Here is a 17,680-nt window from a genome sequence, read left to right on the forward strand (position 1 = left end):
TGGGACAGGACACCCTCGGCACAATTGCAGGGTATATAAAACCAGGAGTAGTACCTGTTACACCAACTAGAGCATCTGACATATGATGAGAGGCTGAGACAGCTGGGATCATTCATCCTGGATCACAGGGTGCTGAGGGGATCTTACTAACATGCATAAATACTTGATGGGACTGAAGCAGTAAAGAGGATAATGAGAACAGAGTCAGACTCTTCTCACTGGTATCCAGTAAAAGGGCAAGAGACAATCTGCACAAACTGTAATACAGGAAATTTCTGAAATTGCTGACATACTGGAACAGGCTGCCCACAGATGTTCTGGCGTTTCCATCCTTGTACACTTCAAAATATTATTTAAAACTTGACAGGACACAGCTCTGCTTGCCTGCTCTAGCTGACCCTGCTTTGAGCAGGGGAGTTAGTCCAGGTGACCTCCACAGAATTTAATTTAATTTGAATTTAATTTTCTCCTAAAATTTCAAACTACAAAGATATATTTAGTATTTTCTTCATTTTCTCCCCTCCCAGCACCACAATTAAAATCAATATTTACATGACAATGCTCTAGATGTGTACCCTGGTGAGTGACCTGAGGCCAAGAAAATTGCTTGCTTGCCTTTTTTTATAATCTTTACTTTAAAGATTTATAGAAGCAAGGAAAGTCCCCTGAACTTCTGTGGACCTTGTGTCTGACTCAGAAAGCTTAAAATTGTAAAAGCCCAGTCTTGCATGAGAAGAGCATGGCTCTGAGGAGTTTGCTTCCTCCTTTTTAGTGATGGCCTTGAGCATAAGTCAGACATTGTGGAGTTGTAATTCTGTCCTCTCATATAGTTAACTTATTTGGTACGGGGATCCAAGCAGAGCATTCAGCTGAAATGAATTTAACTAGAAATAGGGAATTCCATAATGTATGAGTTTCAGATTATTGCATGAGACATAATATGAAGCCTCGTACTTCACTGTAAATTATTAATTAGGTTTTGAAAATTATCTTGGACATGCAAACCTATTATTAAGGAAATATGCTGGCACTTCCACTTTTAAGAAATTAATATGGTATTGCCATTAAAGATTCTTATTTTTATTATTCACGGAATAACTATGAGAACTGCAAGACAGAAATTAATTGCTCTTTGAATTAGTGTTCTCTTGCATTCACAATTGCAGTTATTCTTCACATCTTTCTAACTCAGAAAAAAATACAATTGAAAGTCAATTATATCTTCTGTGGAGAAAAACGGAAGATTGATTCACATTCCAGCAGATCTTCTGTTATATAGAACTGTGTCTCCTGTACAGGGACGTACAGGAGAGAGTTGTACAGGTCCTTCTGACTGGAGAGCATAAAGCCAGGGGCACTCCATATTTCTGTATGTGATGACAGGTTCTCAGGATTCACGTGGGTCTCTGTGAAAGTGTAGCTGCACCCTCATGGAACACCAGGCAGGAAAAGCAGGGAGGCGCATGTCCGTGGCGCTTTTCTGGCAGGCATCTATCTGCTGTTCCACACTGTTCTGCCACTGGGATAACTCTGCTCCCCACCAGCAGTGTCTGCTGCACACCCCGTTGCCTTCCTGTGCCACTTTGCAGCTCTCAAAGTCATAATTGTACCTTTGAGTTCTGCCTCTTTCTTCTGCTTCTGTATCACCAGGTATGATTTTGGCATTTGGTTCTGCTGCTGACACCTGCCAGTACTAGAGTTGGTAATAAAGTTTTTAGGTTTCTTGTTATTTTCACTTTCATGGATGTGTATTCTGTGTGTACCATTCTGGGTCATCCATTTTGTCCTTGCTGTCAGGCACAGCTTGCTCAGGGTAGATTCCAGCTGATAATAACCAGATCACAGTCTGCGCGATACTTATCTAGAAAATTCTGGTTACAACTTTAGATTATTTCTGCCTTGGCTACTTAATTTTACTTTCACCAGCACACTCCCAAACCTTACCTTTCAGTTGGAAAATATGCAGGAATGGTGCATACAAGACGCTTCAAGACAAATATTTTAATGAAATGGTCCTGTAAATATTCTTCCTTCTGTGTTACAGTTATTCCAAGTGTATGTTTAACTTGCTGATTTCACACACTGTTGTGCAGCCATTTGTTATACATTAACTTAAGGCTCAATCCCACAAGGTACTGACTGTGGATCATGCTGAGTCCCTTTTCCTCCCAGAGGCATTCAAGGGCTTACAGGGGGCTCAGCAGAACTGAGCCCAGAATCCAGGCAACAACAGGCTCTTTCAAAAAGCCAAGCAGGTTTTCTGGAACAAGGTTTGTACTGTAACTGGACAATATTTTGTGCAATGGATTTTCATACATTCAGATTAAATATTATCCAGAAGAGCTGACCTTGTAGTTAGTGGCTGGAAGGCATAAACATTTAGGTATATGGTGGTAACTAATTTAATTTTATAATTATGGTTATATTATTTTTTCCAGTTAAATGCAAAACCATGACTGAGACTAATATCAAAATATCTAAAGTCTGTATGTTGGCTGCAGTGCGGTTTGTCAATCTGTTAATGTGTATATGATTTTCAGAGTTGCAGATAATCTGTGCAGTTCATCTAGCAAAGCCGTTCAGGCATTATTCGCTGTGGAGCTCACACTCCATGCAACTCACTGCTTGTACTCTGTGACTTCAAGGGGATCCCACTGGCAGTGGCACTGGGGGCCAAATTCCCTGGCATTACCCCAGCTTCCTGGACCCACTTTCCCTGGGTAGAAGCCCATCTAGCCATAGAGCTGAGCCACTGGTGGCTGTGTGTGCCGGTGTGTCATCACTGATGGCACTCAGCTGGAGCGCTGTCCTCCACTGTCACTCAGAAATTTTGAAAGGCAGACTTCACCAAAGGCTGCTAAATTGATCTGTTGCTTACATTTTGGGAAGCCAGGAGAAATACGGAGTGACCAAATGTATCTTAATGTGATCATACTATGGTGTAGCCTGTGCAAACTACAGTATTAACTATTATTCTTTCTATGAAATTTTTCAGGAGAAGATGGTACCATTGGTATGTGTTGTAATGTATTTGGCATTGAAAAAGTGTTGTAACATACTGTTTCTAAAAAGCTTTTCTCATTGTGTTGTATGTAGATTAAAACAATAATCTCCCACTGTCTGCAAGGAAAAAGACAGGACCTGAAAACATTAAGCAATGTAGTTTAATTACAACTAAAAACAATTAAAATTACTTCCAAAATGGCAGCTTCTGACTTTCCTGCTAGGCAGGGTGGTAGATACTCTTTGATTTTGGTCCTGATATCACCTGCAAATAGTGGTAATTCAGAAATACAAATGAAACCTGAATTTTGCTTTCAGACTTATACTTAAGGCTGGCCAAAGCCAAAGGCACAGTTCTGCTCTAAGAACTGTTGGAGCAGTCTCACTTTAATTCAAATACACCTGTGTGTTAATAAACGTATCTTTTTAAAATAAACAACCACACTGTTGGCCTTTGCCCTTACTCCCCCAGTTTAACTATTAGGTGCACACATATTTATTGTAGATTATCTCCTGAGATGAGTGTGATTTTAAGCATGCAACAGCAGAGAATCACCTACTTAAACCATCTGCAAGATCACAGCTCTAGCAATGCACTCTAATTGAACTTGTGGAATGAAATCAGTACGAAAGTAACCTGAGGACTAAGCAACTTGCTGATGGCCAGTTTTGTTGGAGTAATGGCTGTCAAGTTGGCTGTTGTGCTTTTCTGGGGAGTAAGTGAAAAACCCAAACAAAACTGAGCTTTTAGGAGTCTTTGGTAATAAGGAGAGGTTTCTCTGTAACTTCAATAATTTGCATAATTAGCTAAGCTAACAACTTAAAAGTTAAGAGTTGTTTACCCATTAAGGGAAGTAGGGAAATAGGTAGAAGTTTATGGGAACAATAATGGGTTGCTGATGCCAGTGAAGTATTTTCCAAAACTCTCAGCATAGGAAGAAAGCATCACATGATTCCATGTAAGAATACTGCAGCAGAAAGTAGTCACAAGTACTCAATAGCCTCCTGGGAAAACAGTTCCTGGTTTAAGTGAAATGAGACTGGACTTGGTCATATGCTAATTGCTTTTCATTACTATGTGTTAGCAAAGCTGTTTAATACTTGCTAAAAACCTGGATTTCACTCTCTCTCATTTAATATCAGGTTAAATCTGAACTAATAAGCTCTAAAAAGCTTAGAGGTTCCAGTAAAATGAGATTTGGCTAAAAAATTGCTTGTTGGTTCCCACTTGTAACAGTGCTGTAGCTCTGGTGCTTTAAGCAATGAGAGGAGCAAGACACGGAAGAGAGAAAAGAGAATATGCTTCATTGGGATGCTGAATGATTTAGTAGAAATGATGGTGTCTTACTGTAAAACTTAGGAAGAAATTTTCTCCTAGCCTTTGGAACAGTGAAAGATGTAATAGTAAACTTTGAATAATTTTCAAGTTTTTATTTGTATGATGTATTTTGATTAAGTGTTGGAAAATCAAACCATAAAATATTGTGCATGGAGCAGGATGACTGTTATTTCAGTGTTTCTCAGGCAGCAGTATCTGTGACTCTGAGGGCTGAACACTGAACAGGAGCTGTTTATGAGCAGGATTTCTAACAAATGAAGCATCTTCTCTTGGCATGGTACAGTGGAAGTATAAAGATGATCCTGTAGCCTGCTGAAATTGGCTGGTTACAAAGGTGCACCTCTGGCTCTTCGGTTAAAACAATTTTTCTGGAATGTACTGTCTGTGGCTCTTCAGGACTTTCAGAGTTAAAACTTTCATGTAAGTCTTGTGGCTGCTAGGAAAATTACCAGATGCTGACAGGGGGTGTCAGCAGTGCCTCAGCTGAACATATGCTGCATATGGTTTGGCTGCAGGCACAGACAGGGAGGCCCTGCTCCCTGCTGCTGCAGAGACTGGTGAAAACAGGCTTTAAACCAACTGATTCTAGCACAATAGTAAATGTTAGCCTCTATGCAGTGTTCATCAATGAGACTGAATAAACTACTCGAGTATAGATTGGCCTGCCAAGATTTTTGCTTCATCAAGAAAGAGTTAGGTGGCATCTTTACTGCGTTGTTTTACAAATGGTTGTTTTGAGGTAATCCTGATTGCTGTGCATTATGATTATATTTGCACTGAAGCTGAAATTGAAACCGAATCAGAGATTGAATGCAAAGTTTAAAATCTCTATTTACCGTAATGATTGATTGTAATCTCTGAGTCTGGCACAACAATGCATCATAAAAAGTTATATTAACTCATTTGTGGACAAAGTATTTCCCTGCTTTTCCATAGAACACAGTGAAAAATATTTCCTGTTTGTGATGTTGCCACAAAATTCAGAGATTATTTGTGTCTCTTCTATGAGTCTGCTACAGGCACCCACCCAGGACCACCACCTATCACCCACACATTCTTGCACCCTGTGGCAGAAACACAGCACATGGGGAATTGCTGAGGGCCACTGCATGTTTTCCCAGCCCTTTCCAATACACAGCACTCTTGGGCAGCTCCTGAGAAAAATTTCAAGTCTGGACCCATATCAGGAGTCCTGTTTCTTGTAGAAAGCATTTCCACTCTCATTCCCATGCTTCCCTCCCTGCCCTTGGATGCTTACTTCCACCTCCTGCCCAGCAACAGCTTGGGTGCATCCAGGGGAGCTGCTTCAGCTCACAGCCTGGTGGAAAAAGCAGAAGGCATGTCTAGAATCCTCCCTTTAGGAGAGATTTAGCATGCTTTTAGATTGGCAGGAGCCACCAATTCTATCTTCATCCTTAGAGACCAAGTAGATCAAAGGAGATGATGTGAACAGGATCAAGTGATCTGTGGGGAGCAACAGCATCTCTGGGTCAGTGTGTGGTAACAAGACAAAAGGCAGCCACACCTCTCCTGGCATAGAAATCAGTTTGCTGAATTATGTAATGAAAGGCAAGAGGTGGGAAGAGATCTGGCTCAGGTATTCAGTATTGCTTAGATAAAAAACAGACCACAGTACAGAATTTGTGCAAACTGCCTTCCTTTTGTACTGGATCTGGAAATGTAGATCATATCTCCAGCTTAGTAGTTTAATTATGTACCCCAGCATGTTCAGGGAATGGCTGGTAAGGTTTTCCTCAACTGATTTTCTGAATCTGAAGTGTAAAGTCTTTAAAAATAACACTGTCATTGACAGGAACCAAAGCAAAGACAGCTCACCAACATAAATTAAATTTTTTAGTAAGGCTATGTGTAATCTTTCAGGTTCAGAACTATCCTGTGCTCTTACAAGACATAAATTATTAGCCAAATCTGCAAACTCCAGTTTAGAAGATTAATGGACCATCATCAAAATAGTAAATTGAATCTTGGAACAAGGCACTTGAATCTGAACTCCTTTCAAAAAATGGAATTTAGGGTTTGTCCTCTGCATGGATAGATAATGGATTATTTTCCCAACGTGTACACTTTTTATAGCTATCATCATTGTAAGCATCAAAGTGCCAGAGGAGCACTGATGGATTGGTCCTTGCAGACCCAAAGGTTAGAAGGCATTACTCCTATCATCACATATTTTACACATATGGCACTTAAGCTGAGAAAAGTATGCTGAACTGCCATGGTTGGAGAGAAACAAAATCCAGAATCTGTCTTCTCCAGCCCCAGGGAAGACGTCATAAAGACATCTCTCCTGCCTGAAATGGATGCTTCCTTTTTTTTCAGACAATTTGCCATTACTTTTGGTGGTAGAAGAATACAGAGTTGTTTTACCACTAGTTATAGGAATATGGGTGTCTGAGCTAATGGCCATAAAACTTGGTGCACTGGTTCCAGTTCTCCACTGTGCCTGTCCCTCTCTGTCCCCGGGCCGGAGGCTCCCTGGTGTCCCGCTCGGCCCAGGGCAGACCCCGAGCGGCCGCCCCGAGTCTCTGCCCAGCCCGGGGCGGGGCGGGGATCGCTGCGGGTGGGGAGCGCAGCAGGGACAGAGACGGGAAACCGAGGCACGGGAATGGGGAAGGACACCTGTCTGAGTCTCCAAAGAGTTAATCTCAAAGTGGGGCAAAGTGACAAACCTGAACCTGAAGGGGCTGCTTTCATAGGGTAGGGGGAACACGGGGAGGACACGATCTTTGATCAATAGGAGGCATCAGGGGAGGGGCGCAGGGTAAGGGCTCCCCAATAGAAGCCAACATGGGGAGGGAGCAAACCTCACAACCCAATTCTGCTCCAAGGAAGGGATGAGAGACAGGGAACACTCCAGAACCAAAGGAGTGTGCTACCTTTGTCAGACAGGGGTGAGACAGGGGAACAAGAGAGGTATACATGCGGATTGACTTGTGGATTGACATACATTTTGGTGGGGAAAAATGTGGTAAACAACTCAGGACTGAACCATTAGGGAAGCCAAATGGGGCACATAGACTCCATTACAAACTTATACAAGGAATATTAAAACCCACTACAGAAGAACTAACTGTAAATAACAGACTACCACACTCCAGGCAGTTATGTAATTTGGTACCATAGATACACATAACTAATTCCATCTCAGGCTACTAAAGCTAGAATTTCTTCCTTGCTGTTTTATAGGAAGGCAGTTGCATGACTACAGTGTTCTGATCTTAAAAATAATCAGATTTCCTATCAAAATGTGACTAACTTATGCAGCTGCCATATCTTTCAGAGGCAGTCAATATGTGTTATTTCTATTGATTCTTAGAAACAATTTAAATATTACAGAAAAACATAAGACTGCAAGAGATTTCTTTGGGTATACTGCAGATAAAAGTTCTAATTTAATATGTATGTGTCTCTTTAAAACAGAACAAGTAAGATAGTCCAAAATTTATAAATTTTTGTCTGATTCTCCAGACAAAATTTGTCCAGACAAATTTTCAAGTGAGTGGCATTATGTGTTTTCAGCATCTTTAAAATTAGGTAACTTCTTTTCTGGACAAAATGAGTAGACAGTTTGCTTGATGCGATCATCCATTCTTTAAAAAAATACTTTTGAGTTTAGTACGAATAATGAAGAAAATTAGTTACTATAACAGCAGGAAAAACTGAATGATGACTATTAGATGGAGGTTTATAATTATTTTGAAGTTTTCTGGCAGGCTAAATTCAGAGAATAAATGTTATTGAAAAGACTTAGCACATAAATGTTGTAGCCCTTGTCACCTGCTTTGCTCAGATTATTCTTTCCTAGCTTGTCTGATCCAAGGTATTCTTGATAGAATAAATTCAAACAAAAAGTAGAAATTGATGAATTAAAGGTAAAATTAGCAAGATGATTTTTTTTGTCTGAACGACAAAACATGGTGGAAATGGTAATTCAGTCATGTGAATTTATTATTGAAGAAATCATCAATCAAGAAATACAGCCATGAATGTTAATTTACTTCAGACTGTAACAAAGATAGCAAGTTTGTCATTTTGGAGAGAGACTAAAGAACGAAAAGTATTGGTAGTAATTGAGAAATAAATCCCGAGCAACTGTGTGGTTCTTGAAGACCATGAATCAATACCACCTAGGAACCTCCTAACAACAGGATGCCCCAGTCCTTCCTACCAAGTGCAACCTGTTTCTTTTTTCCTTAATCTTATTGAAATATTCACTGTTCTGCTCTCATGAGCATATCAAAAGCTGTAGTGTAATGGTTCAGGGTTTTTTGCTCTGGCCAGCATGAAAGTAGCTAAAGTCTGCAGCCACACTGTAACCAGGTGGGAATTTTTCTGTAGTGTCATGCTGGCTAATTATTCTGTAGACCTGTTATTTTGTTATAATAAGCATCAGAAGCAAGATGATCTTAAGTATCTTTGCATAATTTCTGCTGATGAAGCATCATTCCTAACACAGTCCACTACCTGCTTCACTTTTCTAGTATCTGATGGACACTGTGCCTCTGCAGCATAGCTGTATCTGTCCTCCCTTCAGCACAGCTCAATGATTTAAGTGAGCACTGAGTGCTGCTTATGGTTCCTCCCTGAGCCCAGGGAGAAGCACCATCCTTCCAAAATCAAATAAACCTACACATGGCCCCTTGCTATGGCTCATGCACAAAAATGCTCCTTACTCGAGCCCCTGGTCTGAATCATTCAATCACCCACTGCAGGTGGTCCTCAGCCCTCAAACTCAAGACCCTTTCTCTATGTATTATTTCTTTTTCCATATTTTTTTTTCTTCTCCTCCTTGTTGCATAATAAAGTGCCTTCATGTCCTCAGGTAATTTTGGAAGAACAATTTTGAATAGGGAAGAGGGGACAGCAGGGTAATTAAGCGGGTGGGGAAGAAGGTTGATAAAGAGCTGCTAATAGTCACTTTTACATGCTGTTATTTCGAGCGAGGAAAATAAATACAGAAGGGCTGTAGGGCCATCAGACTCTGCAGTGAGTGTGACATAGGAAAGGATGACAGCTAGAGCAAAGCAGGAAAATAAAGCAAAAGGCTACAGAGTGGGACAACTCCAAGTCTGAAATCTTGCCCGTTCTTCCCAACTAGTCCATTTTACTTTAATGTACATCCACCTAACAGAAAATCTAACATTTTTCAAGATAAGAAGAAAATGCAAAATATATAGTGAAGGGGAAGAAAAAAAAAATAAAAGAAAGAAATTCTTGACTAATCTCTTTTCCTTCCTATTTCTGTCAACTTTTCATCTCCACAGTCCTTTCTCTTCCTACTTCTTATACTTTGTGAGACACAAAATAAAGGTGGAATTCAGCCTTCCTAATTGGTAACTGGAAGTTTTCTTTATGTTAAAACACAATGATCTGTTTATTGGAATCTGCTCTTCTGTAGTACCAGCCATCTCTCCATGTCATGCTGTCTGAATAATGCCTCTTGAGGATGGGGAAGAAGAATAGCATCACAGTCAGACCCCGTGGGGTTATAAATAGCATTCTAGCAGCCTGAAAAGCTGAAGCCATCATTAAGTTGCATGCAGCTGTAGTGGTGTAGGTGGGTGAGTAAGAGCAACTCAGAGATGGGATAATGGTAAGCTGGTACACAAGGGTAATTTTTCATTGATGGCATCACTCTGTTGGGTTATTGTGCTCTCCCTAAATTAGGTCCCTCTGTTTAAGAGAGGTGAGCAAGCTCAGGCTCAGCAAAGCACATTTAAAAGAAGATTAGAGGGGAAAACTGTTTGTTGTGTATTGTGATTTATACCAAACTGTGATAAACTTTTCTCACTTGGGTCAGTAATTGCTTTTATCAGCAGCAAAGTAAATGCAAGCAGAAGGACCTTTAGGAAGCTGCACATCACCTCCTGCATGTGGGCAATGGGGTCTTTCACTGATCAAATCAGGAAGTTGATGCAGCAATTTAGCTCAGGCTGTCCTTTCAGAGTTTTTCTTAGCAATGTGATTAATTTTGTCATCTTGGATGTTTTTAGTGCCAAGACGACAAAGGTCTTGATTTTGGAAAATCCGTTTCAATTTATTACTATTAATTTGCTTGCAGATATATAAAAATGGAAAAATCCTACCTAATTTCACATAGTTTTTATTAAAAAAGCCGAGATTAAAATAATTAGTTGCCTATGTTAGTTTGAGCTTGCATACACAAACATACTGACCTTCACTCATTTCTAAACTAAAAAAAATTTCTAAACTAAAAAAAATTGAGATCTTTTTCCTACTCCCAGTGAGGGAGGTGGGGGAGGTGCCTTTAACTTCAATAGATATATGACTCAGCTTAATTCCCCCTGTGGGACCTGCCAGTATATAAAGATTCCTTGGGGGTTAATTGCTTCCAGAAGAGACTTTGCCTGGGATCTAAAAGAAAGGTGCAAACTGCACAACTGGAGCCTCAGTTCTGTACTGCAGCCTGGAAAAGATACTGTCATTTAAAGCAAAGGTATCTCTTTTCCCAGCAATTCTGCATCTTAATAAATTTGGTAATAAATTAATTTAGAGTATATATTAGAGAGTTACTTCCTTTGCTATCTTGCCCAGTAGCTGTGGAAGTAGGACAAGTGCTTTTATGTTTTACTGAAATTATTCATTTTGGCTTTTTTTGTTTGTACTCTCTTTCAAGAGTTCTTTTTTAAAAAAATTACTACTTTGTAGTAGACTTTTAGAAAGTATTTATAAAGGAAACATGAAAGAAATAACTGTTGCAGGAGTGGAAGAGAGGATTTCTAAACTAAGTAGATAGAAGCATTCTTATTCAGACTTTTTAGATTAATGTGTGTGACTTCATTATATAAATGTTCCCTTTGCTATTCTGAAAAATCTAAGAGATGTATCACTACCAATTAAAAGTAGAGAGAAGGTTGTTTCTTCATCTTTAAAACTCTATATTCATTCTCCCATGTCACATTTTTTGTAATCCTTTCCCACCTGTATTACACTTGGAGTAATCCTTCTCACTCCTTGTCACATGTGCATTAAACCTCTTTTAAAGAACAGACTTAGGGCTTCTAAAACAAGCATTTCATTTTTGTTGCACTGTGATGTCAAATCACTATTAGAAATCTCACGCATATACCAATCTGGAATTTCTTCTGGAAGTTCCTCTTTCATAAATTGCTGTACTTGGTCAACCATAACATGTACTGCTGGCACTGTCCCTGTGTTTGTTGTTCATCTGGAAGCAAAACATTAGCCTGTAGATAACTGAGTATATAGCTTAGTCTTCCAGAAATACCCATGCAAGTGTTATGGATTTGTTTGCATTAGCAAGGATTCTCAATGGCAAATTATAATAGTACTCTCATTTTGTTTTTTAGGATTGTAGAAAAACCTTAATATACGAAGGACTAATCACCTGAAACTTTGGTTTGTAACTTTGAGGAAACACTATGGCTTATATGAAACGGAAAGGTTTTAAAAGTTTATAGTTGGAAAAGGGGCTTGCCTTTTTTCTCATGACAGTTTTGTTGATAAATTCTGTTTTGTATCAGTTTACTAGACCTTAGTGTGATGGCACCTGAATACTATATACATTTATCAGCCTTCAAAAAAAAAAAAAAAATCAGATTAAGAAAAGATGTTGTTATTTATTGGTCTCCAGTACAGGAAGTTAATCCTATTCTCAGACAAACTCTACAGTGTACTGCATCCAAGTTTCTCTGAATAGTACAGACATGTGGAAGAGCTGACTGAATCAGTGAACCTGCAAGATTTAGAAAAGGGTTTTACCGCACTACCAGCAGAAAAGCTATGATGAACAAGTCTGGAAGACTAAAACTATTTACTTTTAGAAACCTGACAAACATCTAATTGACTACCTAGAGTTATATTTGTAACTGCAATTTTCTAGGTATTTTCTTCCTTAAATGTAGTGACATTTAAAAAATACAACATGCAATATAGATTCTTATTATCTAAAGTGAGTTTTAGTGTGGCTTTCTAAGGAAATTAAGTTTTTGTGAGCACTTTGTTAATCTGTCAATACCTTCTTTGATAACTTCTAGCTCTTCAAGCCTGTTTAATCTGTTGATGAACTTGAAATACATTTAAAAGATTGTTTCAGATCTCAGTTAAAAGGATTTCTTAAGTTTCCGAAACACTGTTGTCTGGATAAAAGAAATACCAAATTAGTGGCTCAGTTCAGCTCAACAGTTTTCTCTGCTTTGTCTATTTGTCCAGCTGGTCAATAAAGGATGCCTGAGGAACTGACAGTTCCTTTCTCTGAGCAGGCAGAGGTTGTGGCTTAAAAAAATATACTCAAAAGGAGTGTGATGCATATACCTGGGATATCTCTAGAAAGGAACTTAAAGGAACATAGGAACACATTGAAACTCAGGGTTGAATAATGCTGTTAGAAGTTTTTAAGTGACCAGCACAAATCCTTACAGATATCAGGGAGGCTATGAGACAAGTTTATAAAACCTGTTGAAAGCGGCTTTTAGCTTAACTTCTGAAACACTTCTTGTTTCATATAAATGAAATTTTCCATATAATGTTGCCATTAAGGTCCTTTTCTTGCCCATTTAATCAACTTCACTGAGTTCCCCTTCAGAAACATCCCTTTCCCAAGGTGTGAAGCAGATACTTGCTGTCTGCACTGACACTAGAACTTCCCCAGGCTGTCCCAGGCTAACACAGATCACCAGCCATGGTCCATATGGACCCTCTTCATACATTTCCAGTCTTAATATGCATTTATTTCTCCTTTGCTTCCCATGTCCAGCACTGTAAAGCAACCACCTTGCCCCCTCATTTGAGCCATTATTCCAAACTCACTCCTTTCATGAGAAAGTTGTGTCCACAAGAGCAGGGCTGGTGGCAGGCTGTGCCTGCTGCTGCTGACTGCTGGAGACTTCTGTGGTCACTCCCAGTTATTTGCTACCTCATTTGACCTGCATCCCTTAAAGCCCATTTGTTTGCTTCATCCCCTAACTACACCTTGCCTTTGAGAGTGTGTCTGTACTGCTCTCCAGAGAATTAATTACATTGCATGTGCAGTCACACCAGTCTCAGAGGGGAGACAGTGGGGCTGATGGCCTTCGCTAGTTCTTTAGGGATCTGCTCTGCCATGCAGTCTGTCTTGCCCGTTTCTCATGTATTTTACCTGAGCTTCAATAAAACTGCTGAAATTATATGTTCCAGTCCAAGTGTAGAAATATTTTTTGAACAATAAACTTTCTGAGCAAGGACTACCAGTTTCTACTCGTCTTTGCCAGGAGTCATGACACAGGGCTTTAAGACAATATCTTACAAAATTTTCCTTGTAGTATATGAACTCGGTTCAGATTGTGCATAAAATGTTGTTTCTGCTGATAAGTTTGAGGAATAGAGCAAGCCAAAAAGTTGTCCACGTTTTGGACAGAAAGCGAGCCTGGGAACCAAGCGTGAGTTTGGTCAATGAGCCGTTGCAAACCGCACTCGTGAAGCAGGGCATAGGACCTAGGGACGGAGAGGCGGGGCCGGGCACCACCGAGGAAATTTATAAGCTCCGAAACGTGACGGTCGCTGCGCGGCCGTTTGCTCCTCCGCCGGTGGAAGGAAGGCAGGCTCCTTCCAGCGAGCGGCAGCGCCGGGGCCGCGGCGGGAGGCGGCGGGGCGGGCGGAGCGGCTCTGCGGGCGCGGGGGCGGCGGGAGCAGCCGGGGGTGCGCGGCCCGGCCCGCCCCGCTCCGCTCCGCCCCGCCGGGCGCCGCTGCCATAGCGATGCGGCAGCGGGCAGCGGCCGGGACGCGCGGCGGCGGCAGGGGGCCCCGGCTCTCCCCAGGTAAGGGCGCTGCTCCGGCGCCGCTGGTGCAGGTTCTACGCTACGAGCTGGGTTTTTAATCTCATCTTGTTATGTTTGTTCTCCCATCTCCCCCCACCCCATCTGCCCGCTCAGGTGCAGTTTCTCCCAGAGCCGTTTTCTCTGGGAACTTCTCCGCCGAGAGCGGCGTCTCGTGCTCATTTATCGTTCGATGTTTTCTTTCCGCGTGGAAAGTTGCGAGCGGTACCAGGGCGCAAGGGCCGGCCGAGGGTTGGGTGCCCGGCGGGCTTTTGTCCGGCCCGGGTGCCGCGGCGGCGGGGCTTGGCCCGGCTCTGCCCTGCCGTGCTGCCCGGCCGGCTCCGCTGCGACCCCGCCAGCAGCGGGGATTAAAAACTGCGGCTGCGGTATTCCAGGCGTCTTGCTGAAGCGCAGGCAAATCCTTTTATCCGCGGAGGAGCAGAGGCTCGCAAAACTTTCAAAGTGCGCTCAGGAGCGAGCCGCCTGAGAGGCAGCGGGCACGGGCTCCGCAGCTGCCGCGTTTCACGTGGAGGTGGGGAGTGGCTGTGCGGTCCAGCCGGGCGCCCCGCGATGGAACCCACCCCCCAGGCGGGCCCCTGCACCTCCAGCCGCTGCGCCTCCGCCTCGGCCAAAGCCCCCGTCCCGCTGCCCTCCGAGACCCCTCGGCCCTTGCGATGGGAAAGAGACAAAGAAGCGTCCAGGGCTGCCCCCTTCCCTAAAGCACAGCTATGCACCTTCTCTCCTTGTTTCGGGTGAGGGGGGAATCCCCCCCGCCGCCCCTATGACCCCGCAGATAGTGGCAGAAGATCCCACTGCCCCTTGCTGAAAGAACCGTGCCATGAGCTTTGTTTTTAAGGTGGAGCCAGCTTCAGACTGGGCATCCCGGTGGTTTGGAGGGCATTGTTTACCATGGTGGGGAAAACGCCTGCCTGCCTGGCAAAGACCCCTGGCTGGGGAAGGAGGCACGTGGTCGATGGTCCCCCTACAACTTTCTAGGCACTGGAGTATGATCTGGTCTGCTGGATCTCCCAGTCTCAGCTGAGGAGGAGATCCTTTACTGCATGTTCCAAACACTCCAGCTTCAGATTCAAGTTTTCATTTTGCTGTCACCATAGCATAGGTTGGCTTCTGGATGTACTGCTTTTAATTCTTGTTTTCTTTTGTAGGGAAAAAGACTTTGCTGTGCACTTGATGTAATTTCTTAGGATTTTATGTTCCAGGGGACAGACAAGTCAGTCAGGTGTCACACAGCCTTCCAACAGAAGCAAGTCTAGGAAAAATTATGCCTATTTTCCTATTCCTTGCCTCCTGTTTGAGATGTCCCTTGATGAATGTGTTCTGGATGAAAACCTCCCATGTGTTTTGGGGCTCAGTGCTGAGCACCTGAGGGGGAAGACTGGATTGCTGTTACTGGGAATTTCTTTCTCTTATGTGCGTATGAGAATTGTATTTACCATTGTAAGGTAGGTGTACTAGTCATACTGAATTTATTAGCTGATTAGCATTAGAGAAACAAGTACATATTGAAATTATTCTGGTCTCTTAAACTGCTGACTAATTCAATTATACTTTGAGGGAGCAACAGATGCCTTCTCTGCACCCCTGCAACACACCTTTGTTCACCATAGAACTCCTTCATTTTGTGTGTGTTTTTATTTCCTACAATGTAGCTGAAACTTTAGTTGGGGACTTTGTAAGAAAATTTTTTAATGTTGGCTTTTGTTTTTTTGATGCAGGCAGCGCCACCTGAGGAGCTCAGCTCACCCAGTCGTTGTGAAGGCAAGGCAGACCAAGGTGCAGCAGATGAAGGGGAGGCAGCGAGGTCAGCTGGGGGAGACAGCAGTGTTGCTTTGAGCTACCCCAGCCTCCACCTTCATGCCTACAGCATCGAGAGCATGACAACATTTCCAAATGGCTGTGGAAATGGCACCACCGTTACTTGTATAGTTATGGATAATAAAGAGCCCCAAAACCAGACTACCTGTGCCAGTCATAATGGGGGACACAGCACCAGCAATAGTCTTGAGGAGGAATTTCAAGAGGACAAGCTCAGCCCTTCCAAAATCATGCGTTTTTTCACCACCCCTCGGAAACGGGCTAATTCCAGCTCTGACAGGCCCCGTTCTCTGGTTCTGATGGGCAACTCATCCACGTGGAATGCCTTTTCTTCTATCAGAAAGATGGGATCTTTCAAGAAGTTGAAATCTTCAGTTCAGCAAGGAACTCAAACAAGGGAATGCTCAGACATTGTAAACGAGAACAGCATAGGCAAACATTGTTCAAATGGAGCAGTGGTGGGAGTTCAGACTAACAGATATTCCTATTCGGGACCTGGACATGATTTCCAGAATGCAGTGGATGGTTTAGCTTCTGACTTCTCTGATGTGGAGGAGAGCGATGAGTCCTTCCTGAGGAACACTCATCGCTCACGCAGCATCAGGCGGGCTTATGGTGCTGGTCGCATAAACTTGTTAGACACAGATAAAGTTCAAAGTCGTCACAACTGTGTTAGGCCAACATCACCTGTCATTGCAGAGCCAAAGATCTGTGAAATTTTGGTGAAAGACTCCGAAAACAACAGGATCATTTATTGGAGAAGCAAAAGTTCAGATAATTTGAACTTTCTGAAGAAAAGCTCATTCAAACGGAAGTCCACCTCAAACCTTGCTGATCTGAAGGTTGCAAATGAAAAACAGATGCCAGCAAGGACTGTGAGTGTTGCTTCTGCTGACTCTGACAAAAGTGGTGGAAACCCTGAGAGGCGATCCAAGCGATGGAAGAGCCCTATCAGAGCAAAGGATTTTGACCGAGTTTTGAAACTTGTCAGTAACGTTACAGATGTTGCAAGGAAGAAGGATGGCCCCAAGAACATGACTCCTTCTTCCAGTGAGCTGTCCCAGAGAACAAGGTCAAACAGCAGGCTGCATGATGACTACTCCCGTAGGGTTTCCAGCAGCACAGATCATGACAGGAAGAGATGCACCTCCTCGGTATCCAGTCCAGACTCTTCCTTGCCGGGAACACCTTGCCTGCAAAGCCCTGTGATTGCTCAGGATAAAAAGGCTGAAATGAAAGTAGCTGTCACTGAGGATAAAAGCCTCAGGATGTCATCAGATATCCCAGACTCTGATAGCTTTTCACCTACTCTGGATGACATGAGTCCATTTCCCAATGAAGTTTTTTATTCAGACTCAGATGAACCAAAACCTACTCAGCAGTGTACAGATGAAGCCGAAAACCTTCATGTTCCGGTCAGGCCAACTACTCCAAAGCCTCAGAGTCCAACTGCAGGAAAGGTCAAGTGCAGTACGAATTTCCAGTGTCCAAACCATCACAGCACATTGTCACTGAGCTCATCAGAGAGCGAGGAGAGGGTTGAGCTACTGGGGGTGAAGCTGGGCAGGAATCCTGTTTGCTTCCAGGACTCAGTGCAAACTGTGTATTATGATGATGGAAATGAAGACAGTGGCATAAGCAGCCACTCTCAGCTGAGCCTCAATTTAGCCTCTGGTACTGAAGAGAAAAAGGAAGAGGTAAGAAAGAA

General features: G+C 42.6%; 1 protein-coding gene across 6 annotated transcripts in view; it reads left to right on the forward strand.

Annotated features, from left to right (window-relative positions):
• The window catches only part of SPATA13 (spermatogenesis associated 13), a 146,160-nt gene that overhangs the window by 85,678 nt on the left and 42,802 nt on the right, over positions 1-17,680 (forward strand). For 3 of the 6 annotated variants that reach the window (XM_021530636.4, XM_021530641.4, XM_021530640.3), the window contains exon 2: positions 15,873-17,669. In XM_021530636.4, the coding sequence (XP_021386311.2) occupies positions 15,873-17,669 (1,797 nt within the window). Of the gene's footprint in view, positions 1-14,038; positions 14,140-15,872; positions 17,670-17,680 lie in introns of those variants that run through there. The other 3 variants (XM_021530638.3, XM_085556625.1, XM_021530637.4) reach the window with 3 other exon arrangements.

Source organism: Lonchura striata, chromosome 1 (genome assembly GCF_050655825.1).
Source record: "Lonchura striata isolate lonStrDom1 chromosome 1, ASM5065582v1, whole genome shotgun sequence".
Classification (NCBI taxonomy): Eukaryota; Metazoa; Chordata; class Aves; order Passeriformes; family Estrildidae; genus Lonchura; species Lonchura striata.